The 25732-nt window shown below is 66.2% G+C and overlaps 4 protein-coding genes across 21 annotated transcripts in view; 1 reads left to right on the top strand and 3 right to left on the bottom strand.

Moving 5' to 3' along the window:
- Window positions 1–87: 87 nt before the first annotated feature.
- On the bottom strand, window positions 88–6524 carry RECQL4 (RecQ like helicase 4). Its single transcript, XM_059165380.1, has 22 exons — window positions 6387–6524; window positions 6289–6322; window positions 6103–6203; window positions 5823–5966; window positions 4968–5548; window positions 4777–4876; window positions 4561–4705; window positions 4334–4444; window positions 4100–4231; window positions 3923–4015; window positions 3708–3844; window positions 3170–3253; window positions 2913–3092; window positions 2655–2834; window positions 2441–2582; window positions 2101–2363; window positions 1512–2011; window positions 1263–1432; window positions 1000–1180; window positions 770–917; window positions 508–616; window positions 88–401 (listed from the first exon to the last, which is right to left on the bottom strand). Exons 1-22 carry the CDS (start codon window positions 6468–6470, stop codon window positions 277–279), a joined length of 3744 nt encoding a protein of 1247 aa, XP_059021363.1. The 5' UTR covers window positions 6471–6524; the 3' UTR covers window positions 88–276.
- On the top strand, window positions 1378–10665 carry LRRC14 (leucine rich repeat containing 14). 13 transcript variants are annotated; one of them, XM_059165395.1, is made up of 5 exons: window positions 6701–6744; window positions 7146–7175; window positions 8403–8756; window positions 8957–9541; window positions 9634–10665. In XM_059165395.1, exons 3-5 carry the CDS (start codon window positions 8428–8430, stop codon window positions 10199–10201), a joined length of 1482 nt encoding a protein of 493 aa, XP_059021378.1. In that variant the 5' UTR covers window positions 6701–6744; window positions 7146–7175; window positions 8403–8427; the 3' UTR covers window positions 10202–10665. The 13 variants fall into 13 exon arrangements, with proteins under 13 accessions (XP_059021377.1, XP_059021376.1, XP_059021382.1 ...); XM_059165400.1 differs by having other exon boundaries at window positions 6702–6744; window positions 8536–8756; window positions 8940–9541; XM_059165392.1 differs by lacking the exon at window positions 6701–6744 and adding an exon at window positions 7844–7913 and having other exon boundaries at window positions 7074–7175.
- Window positions 10666–11078: 413 nt separating this feature from the next.
- On the bottom strand, window positions 11079–16628 carry LRRC24 (leucine rich repeat containing 24). 2 transcript variants are annotated; one of them, XM_059165386.1, is made up of 5 exons: window positions 15846–16628; window positions 13543–13826; window positions 13104–13382; window positions 12774–12942; window positions 11079–12122 (listed from the first exon to the last, which is right to left on the bottom strand). In XM_059165386.1, exons 1-5 carry the CDS (start codon window positions 16480–16482, stop codon window positions 11188–11190), a joined length of 2304 nt encoding a protein of 767 aa, XP_059021369.1. In that variant the 5' UTR covers window positions 16483–16628; the 3' UTR covers window positions 11079–11187. The 2 variants fall into 2 exon arrangements, with proteins under 2 accessions (XP_059021369.1, XP_059021370.1); XM_059165387.1 differs by having other exon boundaries at window positions 13543–13793.
- A 1839-nt stretch (window positions 16629–18467) lies between these two features.
- Window positions 18468–25732, bottom strand: part of ARHGAP39 (Rho GTPase activating protein 39) — a 95993-nt gene continuing 88728 nt past the window's right edge. For all 5 annotated transcript variants that reach the window (XM_059165383.1, XM_059165384.1, XM_059165381.1 and 2 more), the window contains 5 exons: window positions 22791–22864; window positions 21440–21639; window positions 20726–20817; window positions 20153–20322; window positions 18468–20023 (listed from right to left, as the gene is read on the bottom strand). In XM_059165383.1, the coding sequence (XP_059021366.1) occupies window positions 19829–20023; window positions 20153–20322; window positions 20726–20817; window positions 21440–21639; window positions 22791–22864 (731 nt within the window). In that variant the 3' untranslated portion in view covers window positions 18468–19828. The remainder of the gene's footprint in view (window positions 20024–20152; window positions 20323–20725; window positions 20818–21439; window positions 21640–22790; window positions 22865–25732) is intronic.

Raw genomic sequence — 25732 nt, 5'->3', positions numbered from 1 at the left:
CCAGGACCCTGAGATCATGACCTGAGCTGAAGGCAGTGGCTTAACCCACTGAGCCACCCAGGCGCCCCGACTCGAGCATTCTTTAATCTGCATTTTGAGGCCTCCTTGCCTCTGCACTTCTGATGGTGGGTTTTCCCCAGGGTAGTCATTGTCATGGCCACCAAGGTCTCTTTCTCCTGATGCACAGCCACACCTGACCCCCTCCACACCGTGGCCAGGCCACAGGCTGTCTTGGCGTCTGAGGTCGGGGAGCAGGGCCAGCCCACAGCCCAGCGGTCAGTGGCCCCAGCGCAGGATCTCCTCTGTGGCCAAGCGCATCAGGGCGGGGAAGCTCAGGCACAGGTGTCTCCTCCAGAAGCGCCGGTCCCGCCCATACACCTGCGCTGGGAAGCGGGGGCTTCCTGCGGGGGAACAACAGGGTGCAGCAGGATCCCGAGGACTCTGGGCCAGGCCCCACCCCCACCCCCACCCCCATCCCCGTCAGAGACCAGCCTCCCAGGCCCTCACCTATGCCATGGAAGATGCGGGCCACAGCCCTGCCTGAGAACTGCTGCTCTGGCCACAAGGACAGAAGGTGGCGCACGTCCCGTCGAACCTGGTCCTCCCAGTCCTGGATCTGTGAAGGGGGGGGGGGGGACGTGAGGCCACTTCCACGGCGCCAGGTTCCACGTAGCCCACCATGTTGCGGGCCAGGAGGCGGAGTGTGCGTGTGTGTGCGTGTGCACGCACTGGCTGGGCTCACTGCAGGCCAGGAGGAGTGAGCTCTCACCCCTGCCTGTCCTGGCTCCGGGTCCCGATCATCTTCCGTGTCCCCGGGACTCTCTTCCTTGAAGTAGCAGCTGAGCAGGGCCTTGAGCCTGGCGCTGTGCTCTTCACTGGGCTGCTCCAAGCAGGGCCCGCAGCTGGGGAAGGCCACGCTGGGACGAGAGGAATCTGTCAGAGCTGCCCCCCTGCGGGGCAGGGTGGAGGTGGCCCCAGGCCCATCCACCCCTCCTGCACCTGTGAAAGGCCTGGAAGGTGCGGCGCAGGCCGGCCAGGGCCTCCCGCTCTCGGGCTTGTATGTGGCCGTATAGGAAGTCACAGATCTGGTCCCTCTCGTGGGCTGTCAGGTCTCCAGGACTGCGCAGACAGAAGGCGAGCTCCCGGAACTCCACCAGCACCCCCGTGTCCCGACGTGCACCTGCCAGAGAGCTCATCACATGCGGGCAGGCTGGCAGCAAGCAAGTCCGGGGCCGAGTGGGCCGGGCGGGGGGAGGGCGCACCTGTTGTGGGCTCGGGCTCCCACTGCAGCTGACGCAGAGCCCGCTGTGCTGACGCCAGCTTCCAGCCCGCCGAGTCCGCCAGCTTCACGACGTCAAACTCTACAGAACAGCCTCCCCCACCTGTGCTCTCCAGCGGCTGCTGGGCCAAACATACAGCCAGGAGGGGACACCTGTCCCAGGACGAGACACGTAATTAGCCATCCTGGCTCCATGTCTTTAGCCCCAGCCTGGGCCAGGATGTGTGTTCACCTGTGGGCCAGGGCCAGGAGCTGGGGGGCACCCCCAGGACAGCGCAGGTGGCACCGGGCGAAGGTGGGTGCCAGCAGCTCCAGCCAGCGTCGTGGGTGTAGCTCCAGATAGCACAGCAGGGTCTCAATGGCTGTGGGTGGGGGACGTAGAGCAGGGCTCAGGGACATGGGCACGTGGGGACCCAAGTGTATGGGGAACGTGCCCACCGTCCCCAGTTCCTCACCCTCCTCGGGCATGTCCAGGGCCTGCACCAGCGGCTGCACCGGAAGTGCCCGCTGGTGGCCTGGGCACCGGGCTGCATGCTGGCTGTTGGGCTGCTCAGCGTCCCTCAGGGACCCGGCCACAGGTGTCTTCTGGCCCCTGGCTCCGTCCTTCTCTGGAGGCTGTTGGGCTTGGGCACAGGTGCAGGGGGGGAACGCGCACTGAACCAGTTTCTTCACGGCGAGAAAGTCAGCTGTGTCGGCATACACGTGTCTCCGCAGCTCCTGCAGGTCCTGGCCCTGTGGCATGGAAGCTGTGACCATGTGGCATGGTGGGGGGAGGCTGTGGGGGAGACTCGGTGGGGGGCTCGAGCGGGGCAGGCAAGAACCTGGGGTTGTAGGAAGAGGTGGCAATGCGCCGGCTGGCCGTCACGCCCAGCCCGGCCCACAGCCTGCACGTAGGTCTCCAAGCTCGCGGGCAGCCCCAGGTGCAGCACAGCTCGCACGTCGGGCCGGTCCAGCCCCATCCCAAAGGCCACCGTGGCCACCACCACCCGCAGCCGGCCGTCCATGAAGGCCTGCTGCACCTGCCGCCGCTCCCGGTGACACATGCCGGCGTGGTAGGCTTTGGCTATGGCCTCAGGGATCTGGCCTGCGGGGAAGACACAGACGGTCGGGTGCACTGTGTTTCTGGGGCAGGTCTGTGGGGCACAAGCCTGCTGACCTCACCTCTGGGCCCCGGGTCCCGTGACGCACGCAGGCAGGTGCGGAGCAGTGCGGCGACACGCTCTGTGTCCTCACGTCTGTTGCAGTAGATGATGATGGAGCTCAGAGCACGAAAGCGGTCACTCTGCAGCAATGTCACCAAAGCCTGGTGGGTGACAGCGGTCAGTGAGGGCTGTCAGAGGCCGTGCCTCTGGTGGGCCCAGGTGTGTGCACCTACCTGCTCTGGGTCCCTGTCCATGGACACAGAGAGGTACAGGTTCGCAGGGACGGTGACCGGCTTGCTGAGGACAAGCTCCTCAGCCACGCCTAGATGCTGGGCCACATCTCTTGAGGTGCTGCGTGTGGCCGTGGCCGTGAGACCCAGGAAGCAGCGCACACCCAGGTGTTCCCGCAGCACCTATGTGGGAGCAGAGCCAGAAAGGGTGCCCAAGCCATCCTCCCTGGCCTGCTCCCTCGTACCCCAACTCAGGCTCACCTTGCAGACACGCAGGTAGCAAGGCCGGAAGTTGTGGGACCACTGGGAAAGGCAGTGGGCCTCATCGACACAGGCAAAAGCGACTGGAGGCAGCTGAGGGAGGCAGCCAGAGGGCCCCAGCCCAGCCCCCACCAGCGCCTCGGGCGACAGCATCAGCACATGCACCTGGGCCGCCTGGACCTGAGAGTGCAAGGTCAGGAGCATCAGGGGAGGGCCGGGCTGCTCCTCGGCCCGTCTTGCCAGGCAAGGCCCCTCACCTTCTTCAGGGCAGACTCCCGCTGCTTCCTCGTCATGCCCGAATGGATACAGGCCACCTTCAGGCACGGGGGCAGGCCAGACACCTGCAGGGTCAGGAGAACAACCAGTGACAAGCCACCCTTCCTTGGTTCTCCCTCCAATGGGCTCTCCGAGCTGCTCAGCTTGACAGCGGCCGCCATCTCTGCTTTGGGCTCTCTGGGGAGAGAAAGCCCAGATGGCGGGGCCTACAGGACTAAGGGTCAGGGCTGCCCATGAGCCTTGGCTCAGAAGCACCAGGAACGGACAGGCCCCATGGGGATGCCCACCTTCCTCAGCGCTGCTGCTCCTGGGGGGTCGAGTCAGGTCAGCCCGGCTGCCAGGTCCCTGCTGCCCTCTGGCCACCACTAGACCTGGGGCTGTGGACAAGCTGCCGGGCTGAGAACAGCGGAGCTCCTTACGGCCCTGACTAGGTGATAAGCAGCAGCCTGAAGGAGCCAGAGGACCTGTGGGCACCAGTTCCTGCCTTCTGTGTGGGGCCCTAGGGTCCTGCCAGAGCACCTGGTCATCCATGAGAGACAGGAGGGGAGAGATGACCAGCGTGAGGCAGGGGCTTCGCCGGGCGTAGAGCAGTGCAGGAAGCTGATAGCACAGGGACTTGCCGGAGCCAGTGGGCGACACCAGCAGTGTGGACATGCCTGGTGGGACCAACAGTCAGTATGCCACCCTGTGGCCAGGCCTTCGTCCTGGCCCCTCCCGGCAGGAGCCAAGCTCACCAGAAAGGATCTGCATGATCACACGCTCCTGCCCAGGGCGGAAGGCTTGGTGCCCCAGCTGCTCTAGGGCCTGGAACACCTCAGCCGGTGTCTCTGTGGACACAGGTGTTGGTCAGGAGGGCCCCAAGTTGTCCCCATCTCCCAGGAAAGGCTCTGGGCTGGTCAGCTTCTGCTCACCTGCCACTTGTCCCGAGGGCCCCAGTGGGTAGAGTGGTGGCACTGGGCGGGGCCGGCAGGGTGCCCGGGGCACAGGCTGCTCCACAGTCACCAACAGCTCAGGCCCAGCAGGCTCCGGGTCTTTCTCACTCACTAGGATGAGACACAAAAAGGTGGTGTGGGAACTCTAGGCTAGACTAGAATCTTCCTGGAAAAAACACAAGTGGCCCTAGCCCGCCCCCTTCCTTCATTCACCGGGCTGCTGGCAGCCGGCAGTGCCTATCCTCTGCACCGCCTCGTCTGCGGCGAGCCGGGTCTGCACGTCGTCTTCATTCTCACGGCTCTCCTGGGGACCCTGAGCAGGCTCTGTGTCAGGTGTAAGGAGCTGCTAGCTTCTTCTGTTGGAGGTAGGTGTGCTCCCCTGCCCCCTCTCCCCCCAAGAGTACCACTGTCATCCAAACAGCGCTAGTGCAACCCCTCACCCAGAGTAGAAGTTTCACTTGACTGGGGGCACTGGGATGACCAGTGGCCTAGCTGTCCGCACCGGAAGCAAGAATTCTTGACTGTGGCTCTGGGCTGACCGCCTCCAAAACACTCCCCCTTCTTCTGCCACTTCTGCTTCCACATCTGGGGGCCACAAAAAACGGTCACATGGCAAAAGGCGGTAGGGATGAAGGGAGTGGCTGCCGGCTCCTCACCTGCTTGCGGAGCAGCCTGCCGCGGAGCGCCAGGCCCCGCACGTAGCGTTTCTGCTTCATGTTGAGCCTCACGTAATTACCTCCGCTCCGGACAGCTGGCCTAGAAAACAGGTACAGACAGGCGATGGCCAAAGCCGCCCCACCGTAGTTCGTCTCAAGGTGACCGTACTGGGAGGCTGAAGCTGCGGTACCTGGTGGCTGTGGGGCCACTGGGGGGCTGTGCCCCCACAGGTTTTGCTGGGCAGGCTTCTGCGTGTTCTGGAGCCCCAGCTTCTTCAGGCAGAGGTCCCGCATGACTGCTGTCCTGCTGGGCCTGTGCAGGACTCCCTTCTGGTTCCCCATTCCATGTCCACTTCTTGTCTTGACTGTTGCCAGGTTGGGGGCTCTCTGCATGGACTCTGGCTGTCTGTAGGGCTTGAGTCTCAGGGCCAGCGCCGGGACCAAGGACAGGCGGGACACCTGAAGCCAGAGGTTGTGAGTCCTCTACACCCAGGTTAGGCTGGCAGGCCTTGGAAGCCCCCAGGAAATCTGGGGCCCCGTTTTGACACCGCTGTAGCCAGTCAGGGTCTAGAGAGCACAGTCGTAGGCTCAGGGATGCCTGTAGCTGCTGGAGGCAGCCTGGCCTCAGCCGAGGCCCAGGAGGCTGGAGGGGGACCTCACTGACTTCTTCTGGAGAGACGGGGGCAGCCCCTGCGCCTGGTGGCCCTGGGGATGGCATCTTGGACGAGGGTCCTTGTGGAAGTCGGGGTATGCGGCCCAGAGCTGGCCCAGCCTGAGAGAGGAAGGACAGACCAGCAAGCGGGGAACTCAGGTGTCTGGGCTGCTTCAGACTCTGAAAGCCGCCAGAATGTCCACCCTGAAGCACCGGTTGAGGTGAGAAGCCCCAGGCCGGCCCTGAGGCAGGGGTCCCACCCTGGTTAAGGCTGGCAGGGCACGTGTGACCCCGCGGGTAGAGCTGCACACGTTCGGAAGGGTTGAGGAGAAAGGTTCTGCGGGGACCGGCTCCGCATCCAGGAGGGGCGCGCTGCCGGGCCGGTGACCCTCACCTGCAGAGTGGCCTTCAGGTTGGCCTTGAGCCTCTTCCCGTAGTCCGGCACAGACCCCGCAGCGCTTGCCCCGCGGAGAGGAGCGGGTGGACTCTGGGCCGCAGCGCGATTCAAGTGCGGCCCCCAGCAGCTGGGCTCCGGCGCCTGCAGGACAGACGGTGGGCGTCCGCGCCCCCCGAGCCCCGCCCCGGCCCGGGTCCCGTCCTCCCCCGGGCTCTGCGCCCCCACAGAGGCCTGGTCGCGACTCCCGGCTCTGCCACAGGCGCCCGACCCTGGGTACCTGCTGCGCCGCGGCGGGAAGCGACTGCTCGGGGCTGCGAGGTCCCACGCCGCCGGCCCCGCCCAGAGCCCCCTTCAGGGCGCGGTACTCCCGGTAGAGCGCTGGGGGTGCGGTCAAGGGTCACCGGGGGCCGCCCGGCTCCCTCCCCGCCCGGCTCCCTCCCCGCCGCGCCGTCCGCGCGCTCACCGCGGGTCTCCTCCGGCGCCGCCTCCACGTCCTCCTGCGGGGGGAGCGCGTCAGCCCGCGACCGCAGCCTCCGCCCCCCGCCCCCGGGTAGCCCGCACCTGGCCCGGCCGCCGCCCGCACCGCCTCCGGAACGCGCGCTCCCAGTCCCGCAGCCGCTCCCGCACGTCCCGCAAGCGCTCCATGGCTCCCGCCCGGCGGCCCCGGGCCCGGCGAATCTCCCGCCTCGAGGGCGACGCCGGCCGCCGGCCAATGGGGGCGCCCGGTAGGGTCGGAGGCGGGGCGGCCGGGCAGCCGCCGTCGGGACAGCCAATCAGGGGGGCCCTGGTGGGGCGGCCAATGGGTGGCGGCTACGTCATCGCGGCGCGCGGAGGCGCTGGGCGGGGCGCCGCGGACGGCGAGGCGGGGCGGGTGGCGGCGGCGGCGGCGGCGGCGGCGGCGGCGGCGTCTGTGGGGCCGGTGAGCGCGGGGCGCCGGCCGGAGAGGGAGCGGGGCGGCGTGCGCACCCCGGCCCTGCCTGGCCGCAGGAAGCGGGCGCGGGAGCTTGGGGCGGCGCCGCCCGGGAGGCGGGAGCCGGTCGGTTCGTCCGCGGAGCGGGGAAGGACCTGGAGCCCTGCGTCGGGCACAGCGACCTCGGGCCCCGGGGGGCGACGCACCGGCTTCGAGAGGCAGATCGCGTCGGGGAGGCGGAGGGCGTCGCCTCGAGGGTCTCCCGCGGCTCGAGGCCAGGAGGACCCGGGCGGGGGCGTCTTCGGGGAGACGCCGGGACGCGCGGGCCGGGCGGCAGGGGGCGGCGGCCCCTGCACGGAGGCTCCTCCCGCGGTGACCACACCGGCTGCTCTCGCTTCCTCTCGTGGCAGGTGCCGGTCGCTCGGTCCCGTCACCGCGAGGTATGAGTCGTCCTCGCGGCGTTGGTCTCCAGGCAGCGCAAGGCCGGGGGTTGGCGTCCGGGCGCCTCCAGAACCAGTGCCCTGAGGACTCGCGTGGTGCCTGAGGTTGGGAAGCGCGGGGCCTCTGGAGCCAGACCGCTCCCCCTGCCCCGGGCTCATCGCCCAGGCTGTGACCTTGGGCTGGCCAGGCGTAGAGCTTAGTTTTCTAATGTGTTCCCAGGGGTAGGACCGGGCAGCGGTTTTGAGGATGAGGTGCTGGGCCCGCAGTAAGTCCGCTGAGTGTTGCTGCCGCCGCAGTCAGGAGGAGAGCCGGGGTCCAGGTGCCCCGCAGCCCCAGGCATCTCCTGTGTGCCTCTCGTTAGCCTGGGTGCGCATTCCACGCCGTCTCCACCCCTCTGAGCAGCTCTTGGTCTGGGGCCTACTGAGTCCCGTGGGTCTGAGACTGGGTCTCACTGTGGATCTCGGAGGGGAGGGTGATGTTAAGACAGGTGGCGAGGACCTTGGTGCAGTAACAGTGAGGTTTGCTGTCCGTGGGTCTGTGGGGTCTCCGAGCTGGGCGGTACTGCTGGACGGTAGTAGTTAGGACCTGAGGGTCAGGCCTGTCTGGACTCGACGTTCTCTGGGTGCCAGCCTTTTTTTTTTTTTTTACCTTTGCTGGTGCTTACTAGACTGCACCAGTGCTTCTCGCTCCTGTTCCTGTCCAAGGACAACCCGCCAGAGCTGGAGGAGAGTGGGGAGGTGAATTGTGATGCGGCTTCCCGCCCCCTCGCAGTGTCCTGCCTCCTCCACTGCTCCTGTGGTGGGGGAAGGGCCTGAGCTCTATTCTTCTTTTGAGGAAGCAAGTGTTTCTGATAAGCAGCTTTGTGTTTTGGGAGGCTCAAGTACACGTCGGGCGGAGGGAGGTTGTGCAGAGCAGTAGTCCTGAAAACCGCACCGAGGCAAGCGGGTCCTCGCTGATGCCGTGCTGTTTACGTACTGTGTGGAGACTGCCTTTCCGTAGAGTCCCCATGCTTCTAGAGGGAGGGAGCTGGAGGGGGCCTTGTTCCCGTTTCCACTGCGCCCATTGCTAGGCACCTCGCACTTGCTCCTCAGTGCCACGGCCCTCCACTGAGAGCTGGCGCTGTGCCAAGGGCCATGCTGGGCTTGCTCAATACCAGTGACGGAGGAGGCCGTGGCTGGGTGGTGGCCTGGGGTCTGTGCTCCCCGCTGAAGGGCCCTTCCCTGCAGGTGGCTTCCTGCCTGGCCCAGCACGATGCACACGCTTGTGTTCCTGAGCACGCGGCAGGTGCTCCAGTGCCAGCCAGCTGCCTGCCAGGCCCTGCCCCTGCTGCCTCGAGAGCTCTTCCCCCTGCTGTTCAAGGTGGCCTTCATGGACAAGAAGACTGTTGTGCTTCGCGAGCTGGTGCACACATGGCCCTTTCCGCTGCTCAGCTTCCAGCAGCTGTTGCAGGAATGTGCCCACTGCAGCCGGGCCTTGCTGCAGGAACGCCCCAGCACAGAGAGCATGCAGGCTGTGATCCTGGGGCTGACGGCCCGGCTCCACACCCCAGAGACGGAGGCTGGCACACAGCCTCTCTGCAGGTATGAGCTCACCTGAGGGGCCCTCAGGCCCTGGGCTGGGGCGGCGTTGCGATGGTGGTGCAGAGAGGTCCCCTGTGAGGCTCCAGGTTACTGCAAGAGTTCAGTGCAGTAACGGTCCTATTGCTCCTGTCCCAAGATGGCTGGGAGTGGGTGTGGGCTCTGCTCCCTTGTCTCCTGCTTTAGCCTACCCGTGCTCCCAGGAAGCATGCCCTGCGGGTGCTGGACATGACGGGCCTCCTGGACGACGGTGTGGAGCAGGACCCTGGTACCATGAGCATGTGGGATTGCACAGCAGCGGTGGCCCGCACGTGCATCGCGCAGCAGCAGGGCGGGACTGTGGAGCCTGGGCAGGCCCCCCTTCCTGTGGAGGTTCGTGTGGACCTGCGGGTGAACAGGGCCTCCTATGCATTCCTGCGGGAGGCGCTCCGAAGCAGCGTAGGCAGTCCCCTGCGGCTCTGCTGCCGGGACCTGCGGGCCGAGGACCTGCCCATGCGCAACACTGTGGCTTTGCTGCAGCTGCTGGACGCGGGCTGCTTGCGCCGTGTGGACCTGCGCTTTAACAACTTGGGTCTCCGTGGCCTGTCTGTTATCATCCCCCATGTGGCCCGCTTCCAGCACCTGGCCAGCCTGCGGCTGCACTATGTGCACGGGGACTCCAGGCAGCCCTCTGTGGACGGCGAGGACAACTTCCGTTACTTCCTGGCCCAGATGGGCCGTTTCACTTGTCTGCGGGAGCTCAGCATGGGCTCCTCTCTCCTCTCCGGACGGCTGGACCAGCTGCTCAGGTGAGCAGGCCCCACTACCACCCTACCCTTCCTCCTCTCCCCGAGACCTACTCCTGGTTCTGCCTGTCGGTGACCTCCTGTGTCCCCCATAGCACCCTGCAGAGCCCCCTGGAGAGCCTGGAGCTGGCCTTCTGTGCTCTGCTACCTGAGGATCTGCGCTTTCTGGCACAGAGCCCACATGCTGTCCATCTCAAGAAGCTGGACCTTAGTGGCAATGACCTGTCTGGCAGCCAACTAGAGCCTTTCCAGGGCTTACTGCAGGCAGCCGCGGCCACGCTGCTGCACCTGGAGCTGACCGAGTGCCAGCTTGCGGATACGCAGCTGCTGTCCACGCTCCCTGTGCTGACGCGCTGTGCCAGCCTCCGCTACCTCGGCCTCTACGGCAACCCTCTGTCCATGGCGGGCCTCAAGGAGCTCCTCCGGGATTCAGTGGTACAGGCTGAGTTACGCACGGTGGTGCACCCCTTCCCTGTGGACTGCTACGAAGGCCTGCCCTGGCCGCCGCCGGCTTCTGTTCTGCTGGAGGCTTCCATCAACGAGGAGAAGTTTGCTCGTGTCGAGGCTGAGTTGCACCAGCTGCTACTAGCCTCAGGCCGTGCGCACGTGCTTTGGACCACAGACATTTATGGGCGCCTGGCAGCAGACTACTTCAGCCTATGACCTCCAGGCCGTGCTGGGGTTCAGGGCTGCTGAAGACCCCTCCTTGCCTTAGATAGACAGACCCTTCCCTGGCACCCTGCTGGAGGCCTGACACAGGGCACTGGTCTCAGGTTTCCTTGCTCCTGGGCACTGGGAGCCTTCTTTTGCTTTGGGCAGCACCTTGTGGTTTGCCTTGGGCCCGTGCCCCTGACTGGCTGACTGTTGGCTTCGGGGCTGGATTTCAGGCCTGCACGGCCAGATTTGGTTTGGGTGCACTTGGCTACCCTTGGTGTTGTGGTCCTCTCAGAGAGTGTTCTCTCTAGGCCCTTCCCAAGGGTGGACTGCCCTGGGGCTGAAGCTGGAACACGGACCTGCTTCAAGGAGCGCTGGGTCTCCCTGCCCTGGCACCCAGGAGACCTCCTGGCAGGGCTTTGGAGCCAGAAGGTGTCGTTAAGGTACAACGTGCAGTGTGTTTGGAACTCGAATTTGTGGTGTTTTTTTCTGTCCCGATTGGTCAGAGTGACTTGTCGCGGGCTCTGCGTCATCCCCAACCTGGCCGCTGTCTTCCCGTCTGCTGCCCGCGCCTCCCCTTCCCTGGGCACCCCAGCCTTCTCCCAGCCGGCGCGGGCCTTTCCGCAGCCCGTCGGCCCCCCACCTGCGGGAGACCCCAGGACCTGCGGCGGTCGGGCGGGGACCCCACGGAGCTAGAGGGGAGGGCGGTGCTGGGAGGGCTCTTTTCTGGAGCGTCTCGGTAGGGGTGCGGGGACCCCCCTCTGGCTGCCGTCCGTCGGCATCTTGGGCCTCCCGTGTGGCAGAGCTGGGGTCGGCAGGTGTCCGCGCCGCCCCGCCCCGGGGATCCCCCCATCCCGCGCCTGGTCCCCATACACAGCGCGCCGCACACTGCGCAGCTTCCAGCCTTTACTGACTGCGCCTGCGCGCGGCGAGCCCGGAGCCGGCCAACCCGCGCGGCCCACGTCATCAGCTCGCGCCCGCCCCCTCGGCCCGGCTCAGCAGTGAATCTCGTAGGCGGCGGGCGGCTGCAGCGGCAGCCCCGGCCCCGGCCCCGGCCCCGTGGCCGCGCCGTCCGCCGCCTCCGTCGGGCCCTCGGCGAAGAGCGGCTTGGAGCGGTCGATGACGAACATCTCGTGGCCTCGCTCGCCGCGGAGCTCCTCGAGCTGCGCGAAGCTGCAGGGCCCGTCCGAGTAGTCGTTGACGAACAGCGCGCCCTCGCCCGGCGGCCCCGGCGCCTTTTTCCGCCTGCGCCGCCGGCGGCAGATCAGGGCGGCCAGCAGCAGCGCCGTGAGCGCCAGCAGCGCGATGGCCGCGGCGACGGCCGTCTGCGTGGCCAGGCCCAGCGCGCGGAAGGCCATGCTGCCCGCCTCCTGCAGGGGCTCGTGGCCGGCGGGGCCGGCGGGCGGGAGCGGCGGGGGCGCGCGCGGCCGCGGCTGCTGCTGCGACAGGTTGACCAGCAGCCGGAAGGGCACGCGGGCGGCGCCGCCGGCGTTGGAGGCCTCGCACTCGTACTTGCCGGCGTGCGCCAGGGTGATGTTGCTGAGGAAGAGCATGCCGCTGCCCGTGTCGGGGGCGCCGGGCCCGCCTGCGCGCGGCGCCCCGCCTTCTGGCCGCACCTGAGCCCGCGGCTGCCCTTCGCGGGGCTGGGCCACCTTCCTCCAGGTCACCAGGGGCTGCGGGTAGCCGGAAGCCTGGCAGGCCACGCGCAGGTCCTCCCCCAGGCTGGCCGTCGCCTCCAGCGGCTCCACGTGCACGGAGGGCGGGATGCAGATGAGGCTGCTGCCGGCTATGTCCAGGAGACTCTGGAGGGCCAGGCGCGGGGGCTCCGCGCACGTGATCTTCTTGTCCCTGGAGCTGAGCAGCCGCTGGCCCCCCTCCTTGATCCAGGCTCCCAGCCAGTGCAGGGCGCAGTCGCAGCGCCATGGGTTCTCTGTGGGCAGAGCAGCGGTGGGCAGGGAGCTCGGGGGTGGCTGGCCAGGACAGGAGCCCCCGTCCCGCCTCCGCAGGGGGCCTCTGCCCCCTTTTCTCTGACCCCAAGCTCCTTGGCCTGTGGGCAAGCTCTTCCCTCCCCCCTCCTCAGTTCTGTGATGCAGGTTCCGGTTCTCGTCTCTAAGAAAGCCTCTACTTTTCTGAAGTCTCTCCTTGCAACGAGTCCCATCATTTTGGGGGAACCGTGGTGTCCACATAGACGTCCCACAGCACTGACACCTCGCACGTCCTGTCAGCAGTGTTTCAGGCCCTGTGTCTGGCAAGGGCAGCCCTACTTTCGTCCTTCCGGTTCCTGCCCTGATAGCCTGAGTGTGCACGTGCGAGCCCCTCAGCTCCTTCCAGGGACTTGTACTTTAACTGTCTTCCGGAGGGAAGTTCCCTGAGCGGTGCCCCTTCCCGCACCCGCGTTCCCATCAGCCTCCTTGCACGGGTGCAGGCTGTGGTGTGGCCCTCCAGAGTGCTCGCGGATGGGCTGCAGTTCAGAGCCACCGAAGCCAGAGCCTGCCCCACACCTGGGCCGGTTTGTTTCCTCCCGCCGCCTCTGTGACCGGGAAAAAACCTCCGCGCGAGGCCCCTTCCCCCCAGGAGGTACCTGTGAGGCGAAGGACTTGCAGGCTGGCCAGGGGCTGTAGGGCCTCACGGCTGATGGTGCCCAGCTGATTCCTGCTGAGGTCCAGCAGTGCCAGTGAGGAGAGCCCCGCCAGGGCCTGGTCCTCCAGCAGCTCGATGCTGTTTTCCTGCAGGTGCAGCTCCTGCAGTCGCTGAAGAGAAGACACAGATCATCAGGGAAGGGGGCCCTGGGAGGCAGGTTCCCTTCTGGGCACGCTGGACTGGGTTGCCTTCTCCCCCTCTCACTACTCCCGCCGCACAGGGCAGTGAAGGTATGGGAGGACCCTTGCCCCTGCCCACGTAACCCCCTCACCGGGAGGTGCAGGAAGGTGAAATCCAGCAGCTGCACCAGCTGGTTGCCCGCCAGGTAGAGCGCGCGCAGCTGGCCCAGGCCGGCGAAAGCGCCGACGCGCAGGCCGCGCAGCCGGTTGCCGGTGAGCGCGAGCTCGAGCAGGCGTGGCTGCGCGCGGAAGGCGCCGGGCTCCAGGGCGCGCAGGCTGTTATTGTGCAGGTAGAGTCGGCGCAGGGCTGCGAGAGGTGCCAGTACGCCCGGTTCCAGGCGCGCGATGCTGTTGTCCTGCAGGAACAGCGTCTGCGGGCCGGAGGGAGGGAGGAAGGAGGAGTCTTGACCCCGCGGAGGGATTCTCCCTCTTCCCTAGAGCGCTCCAGTACCCTCGGGTACGCTCACACACCCTCCCTTCGTGTCGCGGGCACCTCTGCCCCGCGGCCCAGTGGCCCCGCGCGGTGCCCACCTGCGTCCCGGGTGGAATTCCGGGCGGGACGACGCGGAGCCGCAGGGCGCCGCACTCCACCGTGGCGCTGTAGCAGCGGCAGGCGGCCGGGCAGCCAGCAGCGCCGGGCGGGAGGTCAGGGAACCACAGCAGCCATAGCAGCAGCAGTATGGGCGCCCCCGTGGCCATCTCCCGCGGGACCGACCGCGGGCCACGAAGCTGCAGCCTCTTGAAGGGCTTCCTTATAGTCCACCCCGGATGTGATGGGCCTCCTGAAACACAGGGCGGCAGGCCTGCCCCTAACACTTGAGGGCCAGAGAAGGACATGGATGAAGCCCCACACCCTGTGTGTAGTTTCTGAAAAGTTATAAATCAGTTCAAGCAATTGGTTAAAAAAAAAAAAAAAAGTTGACTTCTTTCCTTTACAAAAACAGTCATGAAGATCTGGCTTCAATGCGGAATTTCAGGTTCGATGTGGAATTTGCACTATTCTTGGTCTGACTACACAGGCCATGTGGGGAGATCCAACCCTGCCTCACTCCCTTGTCTTCCCGTCTATCTCCGTCCGGCTCTGTAAGGGGCTTCCTGCTCATGCGTGTGCACGTCCGGATCGGGCTTCCCTCTTCATTCTAGCAACCGGCCACTCCTGGAATCCAAGGTGCAAGAGGCCCGTGCAAGGTGTGAGCCTGGGAACATGTAGGTGGTGAAGCCCCTTGCCCAAGCACAGGCTAAAAGGGCAAGAATGGGCTCTGGGAAGGCCGCCTTCCCCTCGTCCATATGGACTTCTCTCTGACACCTCCAAAAGCAGAGTCCATAACAAGTGCGCCCCATAAAAGGCCCGAGGCCGCACCCTGCCAGTGTCCTTGTCTTCACCTGACCCTGACCCAGCCGTTAAGTCTAGTCCTTTTATCCTTGGAACTCATGCTGTGTTACCTGACCCTGGGAGCACCTGACATACCTTGACGGGTAACATGGGCAGAACTGATCCTGGAAGCCACCAGCTGTAGGAAAATGGAGGCACAGCTGCCCCTGCCCTCCTGGGGGTGATGGTGGTGGAAGAGTTTGCAGAGAATTAGGGGTATTTCTCAGGGAACATGCTGGAGAATTGGGGGAATGTGGCACACAATAGGAAAGTCAGTTTAGAAGCCATGGCCTATGTTCTCCCTGCTGGCTTCCAGCAAGGTGCTTCTGCGTTTGGGCTCTGGAACAGCTGGGGCGTAAAAGAGGGCCCTTGGGCCACCAGCTGGGTTTCTAGGATACTTTCCCCAGTGGGCTGTGGGAGCAGTGACCTCCTGAACTGTGAAGGAACATAGTGCGTTGGGCTTTATGCTCGTGCACCTGTGATCCTACAAAGATGGGAAGGCCTGGGTCCAGTTCTGGGCACAGGAAGTTGAGTTTTAAAGGTGGGGACTGGGGCTAAGAAGCCAGCTAGTCTGGGCCAGGGAGGGCAACCCCGATGGGGTTCTGTCATCCAGCCTCCAGCCCTTTCCTCCAGCGTCCCACTCTGAACCCCTGCCTGCTTACCAGGTCTCCCTGCTAGCAAGAGGGAGTCATGTGGAAAGGCACCAAGTGGCCTTGGTGTCTGTCCAAATCTTCTCTAAATTGTAACACACATGATTATTTAAAGTCACTAGAAATGAGATAGGCACAGCAAAAGTTTTAATGGAATATAGCTTTGGCCCAGGCAGAGGCAGTTCCCAGGTGTCTCGGGATGTGTGTGAACCCCAAGGACCTGAAAGCATACTTTGGACTCCCGGGAGCCATTTCCCTGAGCCAAAGGGCTGGCCAAGACTTGCGCACCCAGCCTCCCCCCGCAAGTCCTCTCAAGTGGAGGAGCTTCTTGGCTTCCTCCTTAGCATCCAAGGCACTGCGGTTCACAGGGACACCCCCTAGACGCTGACTGGAATAAAAGGGCCGGCGTGAGCAGGGATGAGGGCCCAGGCGGGAAGGGCAGAGAAGGCCAGCCCAGAAATCCTTCCACCCAGCGGACAGCCCTCTAATCCTGTTGGGCAGGGGGCGGGGCGTCACACACAGGATTCTGCGTTGGCTGTCACCGTCTCCAGGGCGCCGTCCGTGCGGGGACTGGAGGGGCGAGGAATCCCTGCGAACCCCCGGGGACCAGCGCGAAGCGCGAGCCGCGTGCCTCGACTCCCCCACGGTGTCACCTGCACCCCCTCCAGCGTGGGTCAGTCCTGGGCCGGTTCAGGGCAGGGCGTGGTCCCCGCCAGGTCTCCTCCCCTTCTGAGTGCGCGCGGGGCACAGAGCCGGGACGGCCCCCGATCCCGCCCCCAAGCCCGCTGACCTCGGGTCGGGCGCCCCCTCACCTGACGCTCCCGCGGCGCGGCTCCCCCGCCGAGCCCGCGGCGCCCCGGCCCACCGAGCAGCGCCGGGCGGGGGAGGGGGCGGGCGCCGCTCGCGCACGCGCACTGGAGCCCCCGCGCCTCCGGCCCGGCTTCCCCCCGAGAGCGAGGGCCAAACCAAATGTAAGGACGCCCCGGGCCCGAGGTGTGGGGAGGGAGCAGACGGGCCCGCGACCCCGCCCTTCCTCGCGGTCGAGGCTCCGGAAGGCGCAGCAGCACCTCGGACAGCGCCGAGCGGGCCCGGGCCGCGGTGCACCTCTGCCGCGCACGCGCATTCGGCCGGCGCGCTCTTCGGGTGCGCGTGCGCAGCGATGCGCGGCCGGGACCCGCGAGGGGGGGCGGGGCCGCGTGAGGGGGCGGGGCCAGGGGCTCCTGCGACCGCCCGCGGTCCGGCGGGCGGCTCAGGGCGGCGGGGTGGCGAGCAGCAGCGGGGCCAGGTCCATGGTGAGGGCGAGGCGGCGGCCTTGCCAGCGCACGTGTGAGGGCAGCGCGGACGCGCCGGGCGGATACTCGAAGCAGGCGCTAAGCTCGAAGGCCAGGGCTGAGCGCACCAGGCCCACGCCGCCCGCACGCTCCGGCGCCGGGTGGTAGAGGCGCCCATTGGCGGCCAGGGGCAGCAGACGCGCCGGCTCGAAGGGCACGGTCAGGGCCTCCCCGCCGCCGCAGTAGGAGAGACGCGGGGGCTCGGGGCCCGAGGCCAGCAGGTGCGTGAAGACCACGGGCCGGTCTTCGCAGCGCAGGAAATTGCGCTCCCTGCCGCAGGGCGAGAGGAAGGGGAAGGAGGTCTCGTAGCGACCGCTGCGGTTGGGTCTCAGGCGGGAGAAGAAGGTGACCAGGAACTGTGCGTCTGGAGGTGAAGGGGCACGGCTGCTTACCATGCCGCTCTACGCGGGGCTCTGCTCCCCCAGGCCAGCGGCTCGCCCTGGGCAACGCCAACGGCTGGCACCGGTTGTCGGTGCGCCACCTTGGCCTCGGTCTAGACAGCAGGGCTCTTGGGCGCGGGATGCCCAGCCCTCTGCTTCGGGCGGGCCAGTGGGCCAGTGGGGAGGCCGGGGAGCAGAGCGCACCAGGGCCTTGCCCAAGGGACACGGAAGGTGGGGAAGAGGGTGCCGCAGTACCTTTGAAGCAGGTGATGAAGTTCTTCATTTTGGAGTCATCCAGGAAAAGCTGCGGACAGAGGGGCAGGCCATGGCCCATGAGTCCCCCCGGGAGCCAGACAGAGCCGCCCCCGGGCGGGGAGGCCTTGGGCAGGCCTGAGCCGGGGCTACGGTCCGCCTCCCTTGCTCGTCTGCACACCGAGTGCGGAGAGGCGAGTGGAAAGTAAACCCGGGGCCCCCACCAACATCCCCGCGTCTACCCCGGACGCCGGGCCTTGCAGGTGCCTGAGCTGCCGTGCTTTGCCCGAGCCTCTCCCTTCCTCAAGTTTCTAATCAGGTGTGCCACCTCCTCCGCGGAGGCTCCCCGACTTGCTTCCTCCCGACACCGTGGATGTCCCAGCCAGGGCTTGCAAGCCAGGCGGGGCGGCCCCGGGGCAGGGGACCCGACGGGGGGGCAGGACCCGGGGGTGCGGCGCGCGCGAGACGCAGCTGCAGCTCCGCGTGGCAGGCTGGCGGCGGCGGAGGCCGGGCGCCCCCATCCCCAGCTCGCCGACCCGTTTACTAACCTCGGGGACCCGCCCCTCGCAGGCCCGCCCTCCGGCCCCCCCTCTCCGACAGGTGCGCCCCCGCAGGCCCGGCTCCAGGCCCACCTGGCCCTGATGATCCACGTAATAAAAATACTCTCGCGTTCGGGGCTCCGGGGCCTGGCCCTGCGTGTAGGAGATGTCCCCGCCCCCGCCGCAGGCCCGGGTCCCCGGGAAGCGCGCCAAGGCCCGGGCGCCGCCCCGGAGCGCCCCGCATGCCCGCCACATCTTGCTCCCGCGCCGGAAGCGGCGGGCCGGTCACACGGGGCTGGCGCTGCGAGAACACGCATCCCCCGGCGACTGCGGCCTCACACTTCGGGTTCCGGAGACCGCGCGGGGCTCGCTTTCCCCGGGCGCGGCGGACTCCCGCACGGCGGGGGCGCCCGCTCTGCAGTCCCGCCGCGCAAACGTCACCGGACGGGACCGCCGGGCAGCGGGGCGCTGGCGGGAACGCAGGCTCTGTCCCTCCGCCCTCGGAGGCGGCAGCCGGCACGGGGACGAGGTGGCCCTCGGAAGGCCAGCTCCGCTGACCGGCGGCTGCGCGTTCGCTCTGCCCGGAACCAGGGCAGGTTGGGGGCAGGACGCGGCACAGCCCACTCTCCGCGCAAACGGGCAGGGACTTAAGGGTCGACACATAGCCCAGGTGGCCGCAGACGGCGCAGGGGACCTGACACCCAGCTGGTGCCTCCTCCCTGGCTCAGCCCCTCTCCCCCATTCCCAGGAAACGGCCTTGCTCGTGGCTCACACCCCTACGCCCCCTCTCCGTTCCCCCATCTTCCCCTGGCCTGTCCACGTAGGTGACCATACTAGCAACAGACTGGCTGCTGGAATGGACTGCCCAGCCCCCAGCCCAGCCCCCAGCAGAGACTGGACGAGCACGAGGCGACAGGCAGTGACCACGGCTCGCAAGTGTCCATATGTATTTTATTCACACAAAGTGTCGTCACCTCTTGAGTCCGTGCGTCAGAGCTAGAGTCTGTGGCAGGGCCGTCCAACCCAGGCCCGGAGACCACCCGACTGAGGACACTACCTCAGGGGACACCCGGGCAGCAGCAGGGCTGGGCTTTTTTGTTAATAATAAATAAAAACTCAACTCTAAAAAAAAAAAAAAAAAAAATATATATATATATATATATATATATATAAACTGGGGAGAAATTAAGTTTTACAATTGGAACTCAAAATTCCAAAATGGAAAATGTACAAACTGAGAGTCTAGGTACCTCCTACCCCCAGCTCTGGCTTTGAGGAAGGGCAATCCTGGGGGATCCCTGGTTCCCCATCTTGGGGCTCCTTCCCTCTGTTCCACTGCAGATCCCAGAAGGGGATGGGGCAGGGCTTGGTTTTTGGTCGAAGCCAAGAAAGTGGCGAAGAAAATGAAGGAGTGATACCAACTTGCTCTGCACAGAGGACAGGCTAGGACGGCTCAGAGATAAATAGCATTTGGGTTAAAACTATGTCATTAGCAAATTTAGTTCTATCTTTTCCTCTATATCTTTATACACAGGCGGATTGGTGTGGATAGAATCTGAATTTATAGTTACACGAAGAAAAAATACTCTTGCCCCTCCCCCACCCTGCCCCAAGAATGCCTGCCCAACAACCCTGCCCCCCACCCCAGGGGACTTTGGTTTGGGGGCCCCTCCCCACCCAGAGAGAGCCTGCAGGGCCCTGCTCTGGTGGACAGTCCAGTGCCCTGGGCCCCCCAATTCCTGTGCAATCTCGACGATGGAGGCCACAGGTGCCAGGGTGCGGGGTGGGGGGTGGGGTCGGAGGCTACGGGCCAGGAAGGGGACCGAGGGGAAGTGCCGGGCAGAGGCCAGACCGGCAGCCAGCCTAGCGCAGGAGCCCCGGCCTCCCGCGAGGCAGCTCACGGGGGTGAGGGGGGGCGTGTGCTCTCAGGCCGGCCGGGAGGGGCAGTGTCGCTTGGCTCCAGGAAACAGAAGGCACTTTCTGGGGGCTGACCGGCCGGCGGTGGGCGGGGCGGTGCCCAAGGAACTGGCCACTAGGCGGGGGCGGGAGGGGGCCGAGGGGCGCCCCTCCCACGGGCCCTCTGGCCAGGCCGCGTCCACAGGCCCAGGGCCTGGGGTGGGGGGAGAGGGTGGGGGGGGTTTCCAGGGCTGGGGCGGGCATGGGCGGAGCCTGGCATGCTGCCTCCGCGCCTAGGGCGTTCCCTCCCCCCTCCCCGCGTGCTCCCCTGCCCGGGCGCCCCCCCCCCGAGCGTCGGCTCTGTCCCCACCCTCGGTCCTTGGGCCCCTCCCCCGCGCTATAGCACGCCCTCCATGAAGCTGGTGTCCAGGTGCTGGATGAGCACGCGGAGGAACGACATCTCCTTGCGCGTGTTCTCGAAGATGACGCGCGGGTCGTCCGACCGGCAGCGCAGGCAGTTGGGCGCCATCACCATGGCCAGGTTGCTGACGTCCATCTTGGTGATGGCCACGTTGGCGGGCTGCACGAACACCTGCGCGGAGGTGGCAGGAGGGTGGGTCGGGCCGCGGCGCGAGGCGTGCCCCGGGTGGGGTGTGCGCGTGCCCGTGCGCGCCCCGGGGGAGTGTCCCAGGTGGGCGCGCGCGCCCCGGGGTGTGTGTACCTGAAGGAAGCGGATGAGGTAGCACAGCACCAGGCGGTTGATGCGCGGCAGCGCGTGCACCACGGCCACGGCGGCCTCGGGGTTCTCGTAGTGCGCGATGCACTGCTCGTAGAACTCGTGCGGGATCAGGGGCTCCTCCAGCTCCCGGTACCACAGCTTCAGGAGCGAAGCTGCGGACACAGCGGCGGCGGAGGGGGGCGCGCTCAGCACAGACTGCTGGGTGGGGCTCCCCTGGGCTGCTCGGGAGCCAGGGAGTGGCCGGAGGGTTAGGGCGACACAGGGCGGGGGCAGCGTGTGGCACGAGCAGTGGTGGTGTTGGGCCAGACTGGAAGCACCAGACCCTGGCGAGCTGGTGCTCCTGAGGACCTGGATGGACCCCGGGGGGCCGGGGGTGATGCAGGGAGTAAGGAAGAGTGGCAGGCAAGGCCCCAAGGACACTGTAGGATGGGCAGGGGTTGTCTGTGCTGGAAACAGACCAGGAACCATGGCATCACTGGGGGAACGAGGGGGAGCCCAAGTGCTCCAGCTGCCTGCAGCGGGGCTGCTCCTGCTCCCCGGGGGATGAGGGCTCACCAGGGACGTGGGGGTCCTCCAGGCCGGTGGGCACCTTCCACTGGTCCACTTGCAGCTTCAGAGCGTTCACCTCATCAATGTCCCCAGGGACTCTGTGGAGCAGGGGGGGGTCTCACTGGGGAGGACTGTCTGCACCCTGACGGTTGTCCCTCTTCCCTCTGCTGGCCTCCCCCAGGCAGATGCCTTCATCAGCAGGTTGTCTAAGGCTCAAGCCCACAGGCTTCAGCTTCCCCAGCTCTCCCCTCGGGGCCTGGGTCGGTGAGGCCCCGCAGCAGGTTGCAGGCCTTGTGCTCCTCCCCACCGGCAGGGACTGTCGACCCTGCCCACAGGTGAGCACCATCTCCTGGCTGCTGGGTGTCTTTCCAGGCTCACGGCTCAGGCCCTGCCTATGGCTGATGTGCAAGTGCCCTCTGGGACCCTGGTAGCCATTTTTACAGAGGCGCAGTCCCCAACCGACCCTCCTAAGTTCAGGCATACTGCCATTCGGGGGGGTAGGAGTCTGAGTTGCCTCCATCATGGGCCCTCCCCGTCCACATGATGGGCCTCTTGTGTGTGGTGGTTCTCTCTGGCTATTCCCAGGCAGAGGCACGAGTCCCCTGGCCCCCAAACCCAGGGCTGGGGCATGGAAGTTGGCTCAATGGTCCCAGTGCCTGCCAGAGACACATGGTGGAGACGCCCACGGCCCCCACCCCCAGGGCCCAGGATGCAGAGCACCTGAAGATGCCTTCTGTCTGGTCGCCGTTGAGTGCCAGCACCTCCTCAGACAGACGTGTCTGCACCCAAGGCAGCTGCCGCTCCGGGTACCGCTCCTTCTGCATGTTCATGACCTCCTGCAGGCCGCTGCCAAACATGGACGGGCTGAACACAGCGTTCTTGGCGTGCCGGATTTCCTCCACGTTGGGCTTCTTCAGCCCCTGCAAAGACAGCCCAGTTCTCTGTCCTGGTGCGGTCCTGCTGCCCTGCTTCCAGCACCCCCCCCTTCCCTGCTCTCTCACCCCTGCTAACTCCAGGCGCCTAGTCAGAGCTGGAGGCACCCCCAACCCCCTGGCCCCCAAATCACTGGGGGGGGCACCCTGCTGAGCCACCAACAGTGTTCTAGCTCATCAGGTGGCCCCACTGGCCGCCCAGGAGGAAGGTGAGAGCGACTCCTGGAGAAGTCCCTGGGGCCACAGAGGGGCCAGGCTGGCTGATCTGGACCATGTGAGACCTCCGGGGGAGAAGCCTGAGTGGGGGACATGCAGCTCCCAGGCACAGGATTAGTGCATTAGGAAGGAGAAGAGGAGAGGGAGCCAGGCTCTGGGACAGTGGGGGAAAGTCCCGGGAAAGGAGGGCCCCAGGGGCTTCTTAGGTATGGGTGGTGGGCCGAAGTGGCCGGGGTGGGCGGGACAGAGGGGAAGATGGCCAAGAGCCACACACCCTAAGACCAGGGAACAAGGTCCAGCCGTCTGGTGTGACCGGCCTGTTCTCCAGAGCGGCTGTGGGAGGGATGTGACTAGCAAGCTCTGGCGGACACTGAGAAGCTCTGGGTGTCCCAGAGCACCACCTGCCCGTGCGGGCCACCCTGGCTACCAGCGTGGGAGAAGCCCTGTGATGGCCAGGAGGGTGGGGCAGAGTGAGTGAAGGGGGCCATGCTGGTCTTCGGAGGCTGCCCTGCAGCCCCAGGCTTGGCCATCCCTGAGCCCAGGGGCCGTCGGCCAGGGGGAGGGTCCCCGCTGGCAAGAGTCGTCTCTTGGCCTACTCACGGGCTGTGACCCTCCGCCACCCCTCCCTGCAGCAGCCCGGCGGTGGCAGGCCTGTCACCCTCCCTCGGGCGGCCACAAGCCCCTCGTCTGTACTGGGTCCTGAACGGGGGTGCAGCCCCAGCCGCCCCGGGCTGCCTGCCTCGGTGGGCTCTCTGGAGCACCCTGTGAACCATGAGCCATCCGCTCCCCCTCCGCAGCCAGCTGGGCCCGAGGAGGGCAGGGCACCCCCGCTGTGAGGGCCGCCTGTCAGGTCTCCCTCAGACCCAGCTAGGTGTCAGCTCGGCCCGTCCAGCCCCGCCGGCCATCGTGGGGGAAGCGCGTACCTTCTTGGCCCCGGTCAGGGCTGCCTTCTGCAGCTTGTGGTAACAGTACTTGGCGTAGGTGCTTATCGCCACCCCTGCAAGAGAACGGGTGCTGGTTGGCTGGGGTGTGAGACGCAGGGGCCTAGAGAAGCGGTGGTAGGACAGGTGAGGACAGGCAGCTCCAGCAAGAGCCCTGAGGGCCTGGGCCGGCCTGGCCCACTCCTGCCTATCACTTGCCCGGGGACAGTGGGTGCTCACCTTCCTGGGCTAAGTCCTTCAGAGCAAAAACCCCCATGGACAGGCAAGGGGCACCTCCCTCCCCTCAAGGAGCCAGGCTCAGGAAGGAACTCCCCTGCCCACCACCAGGAAGGGCAGGCCATGGGCCCCGGGGCCTCCAAAACCCCTGCTCCCCCGGCAGGCTAGCCCTGGGGAGTCCCTAAGAGGAGGAATTTCCACAGGCAACAGGCGTAGAGGTGCCCAGTGCCCTCGGCCTGGTGCTGGGGCACAGGCCTCCCAGCCGGGAGCGGCCTGGGCAGCGGTGGGGAAAGGGAGGCCGAGGGGACGGGCGGCGTGTGGGAGGCGGTGGCCGCATCCTGGCCCAGGGCTCTCTGGGAGGCCCCCAGCACAGGAAGACACCTTCGGGTTCAGCCCAAGGGCTGAGGGTGACAGGGAGAGGACTGGGCTCCTTTCTCAAGGGAGGGAGCTTTCCTAAAACTCAGTCCTGGCACAAGTTCCGGCTGGGGGTCTTGGGGGAATGGCCAGGGTGGCATTCTGAGGGCAAGGACCCCAGGGACCTTGGCTGGGAGGTTCTCCAGATACAAAAATGAGGGGAGGAGGGAGAAGCCGAAGGGGGGTGAGGGGAGACGGAGCGGAGGAGCCGCTGCCCCACGTGTGACATCGTCCCTGGCCGAGGCAGGGGAGAGCCGGGAAGGACAGGCAGCCCAGAGACCAAGGGTGCACACAGGCGGAGCCGGAGGAGCTGTCCGGCCCAAGGCACTGCAGCCCCCCAGAGACAGGCTGGAACGAGTGCCCCAGGCTCAGAACCGGCCCCTCGCCGGAGGGCTCTGCCCCCACAGGGCCCACCTGCCCCGGGGCCTCCAGCCAGAGGGAGGCCAGGTCTCTGCACTCAAGTCCCAAATCAAAACGCCCCGTCTTCTTCCAAAGGAAGCACCTTCTTGCGGACGGCTGAGCATGTGGAGGTGCTTAGACCCCAGTGGGAACAACATACCATGACTCAGCCCCTCGGTCTGTTCATTTTGGATGATCACAGAGCAGTGGTGTTAATGTATGTGGCGAGGGGATTCCTTTTACAGTGACCCAAGTGAAAACCGACACTGCCCGTTCCCCCTGGAGATGCTGCTTCAGGTCCCGGAGGAGCCGGAGGAGCCGCAGACCCCGGCAGCAAGTCCAAGCGGCAGCCTCTGCTGGGCCAGGGCAGGGCGTGGCCCCGGGACCCGTTTGCCCCAGGCTGACCTGGCCATCCTCGACAGGCTCCCAGGGACCTGGAAGGCAAAGGGGGCGTGGGCTGCCCGTTGGCCGCGAGGAGTCGGCCGCAGCCTGGGGCTGTGCCTACCCGTCCCTTGGGCGGGTGAGACCTGCCCTGACCCCCCATCGGACTGGGATCCGAAGATCCTGGGGCTGCTGCCTCTCGGCTGGTGAACCTGGTCACGAGGCAGCCTTCTGGGGCCTAAGCTTCCTCCCCTGTAGGATGGGGACAGGGAAGACACTGACCACAAGCCCTTGTGAAGGGCTGATCTTGGAGGTGGCGCACAGCTCGGCAGATCCAGTACCAGTACTGGCTTCTGTGGGTGGACCAGGACCGAGTCTGCGTGTGTCCAGAGTCCCAGGAGCTCCCTTGTGCCCTGTCCTGCCGCGGGTGTAGCTTCCTGGGCCTGACTGCGGGATGTCTGCTGAGGGCCTGGGAAGATGTGCAATGCCTAAGGCCAGCCCAGTGACACCCCCACAATGGTGTGGGGCACTCCACGTCAGGACCACTGACCTGTCCAGGCCTGTCCAGGGCAAACCCATACCCAGTCTTCTAGGTGGGGAGTCAGTAGGCAGCACTGCCAGCTGTACCACTGTGCCTGGGGCCTGAGTGCCCCTGAGCCCTGCCTGGCTTTAAGCCTGAAAAGGTGGTGGGTGTGGCCACAACCTGCTGATGCTCCAGGACACGGCTGGGTCCAGGACACGGGGGTGGGGTGTGTGTATGGGGGTTGTGGGTCCTGGGGCTTCTAGCTCCCTCCTCACTCCCCAGCACTATCTAGGGACACAGTGTCCTGCTCGTCCCCAGGCCAGACCAACCACCTTGCTGCAACCCACCTCCTGGACAGGCTCCAGCAGGAGTTCAGAGCCTCTCTCACTCCTGTTCCAGATGGGTGTGGCCTGAGGGCAGCTGGGGATCCTGGAGCCCAGCTGCCCACTCTCGCCGAGGGCAGTGGGCAGTCAGACAGCTTCCCCGGAGAACGGGGTGTCAAGGCAGAGTGGTATTAGAGGACGAGAAGTAGGGCACGTTTGGAGAGTGAGGTGTGTTCAAGGCTGGGGGAAGCGCCAGTGGTGGCACTGGGGCTGGTCTCAGAGCCCCAGTGCCAGGAGGGGAAGTGGACATGGCAGCGGTGAGATCACCAGCTCCCGCAGCAGGGAGGGCACAGTCCTGTGTTAACAGGGCTTCCCTGGAGCTTGGACGGTGGTGGGATGATGGTGTGGGTCTTTTCTGGGGGTGTGTGGGTCTTGAGCTAGGGCCCAGGGGAAGGGTGCGGCTGGTGGGGGAAGTTGGGAGATCCCGGGGCTCCCATCAAGGAAGCAAGGCCAGACTCTGCGCCCCAGCCCAAGGCGGCCTGGGCTGGAGGTCAGGGCAGGAAGGCCCGAGGGCACTTCCTCCGCTCACACTCAGCTAGGGGTGCTCCCAGCAGGCCTTGCCCAGTTTGTCCTCACGCCCTTCCCCACAGAAAGCCCAGGGTGCAAGC

The sequence above is a fragment of the Mustela lutreola genome, chromosome 3 (assembly GCF_030435805.1).
Source record: "Mustela lutreola isolate mMusLut2 chromosome 3, mMusLut2.pri, whole genome shotgun sequence".
NCBI lineage: Eukaryota > Metazoa > Chordata > Mammalia > Carnivora > Mustelidae > Mustela > Mustela lutreola.
The sequence above is the reverse complement of the archived record's forward strand: the minus strand, read 5'-3'. Positions and strand labels throughout refer to the sequence as shown.

What these genes read in the sequence shown, in the direction of transcription:
- RECQL4 (XM_059165380.1), bottom strand. Translation starts at nt 6,470, where the DNA reads ATGGAGCGCTTGCGGGACGTGCGGGAGCGGCTGCGGGACTGGGAGCGC. An exon ending in ACGGGACCCGGGGCCCAGAG is followed by an intron (nt 2,364 to 2,440) that starts GTGAGGTCAGCA and finishes TCTTCCCCGCAG; the next exon opens with GCCAGATCCCTGAGGCCATA. An exon ending in ACCTCTTCCTACAACCCCAG is followed by an intron (nt 2,012 to 2,100) that starts GTTCTTGCCTGC and finishes TCCATGCCACAG; the next exon opens with GGCCAGGACCTGCAGGAGCT.
- LRRC14 (XM_059165394.1), top strand. Translation starts at nt 8,428, where the DNA reads ATGCACACGCTTGTGTTCCTGAGCACGCGGCAGGTGCTCCAGTGCCAG. An exon ending in GGCACACAGCCTCTCTGCAG is followed by an intron (nt 8,757 to 8,956) that starts GTATGAGCTCAC and finishes CCGTGCTCCCAG; the next exon opens with GAAGCATGCCCTGCGGGTGC. An exon ending in CGGCTGGACCAGCTGCTCAG is followed by an intron (nt 9,542 to 9,633) that starts GTGAGCAGGCCC and finishes TGTCCCCCATAG; the next exon opens with CACCCTGCAGAGCCCCCTGG.
- LRRC24 (XM_059165386.1), bottom strand. Translation starts at nt 16,482, where the DNA reads ATGGGCGCCTCTACCACCCGGCGCCGGAGCGTGCGGGCGGCGTGGGCC. An exon ending in CCGCGCCGCGGGAGCGTCAG is followed by an intron (nt 13,827 to 15,845) that starts GTGAGGGGGCGC and finishes CTGGCCCTCAAG; the next exon opens with TGTTAGGGGCAGGCCTGCCG. An exon ending in GCAAGTCCTTCGCCTCACAG is followed by an intron (nt 12,123 to 12,773) that starts GTACCTCCTGGG and finishes CTCTGCCCACAG; the next exon opens with AGAACCCATGGCGCTGCGAC.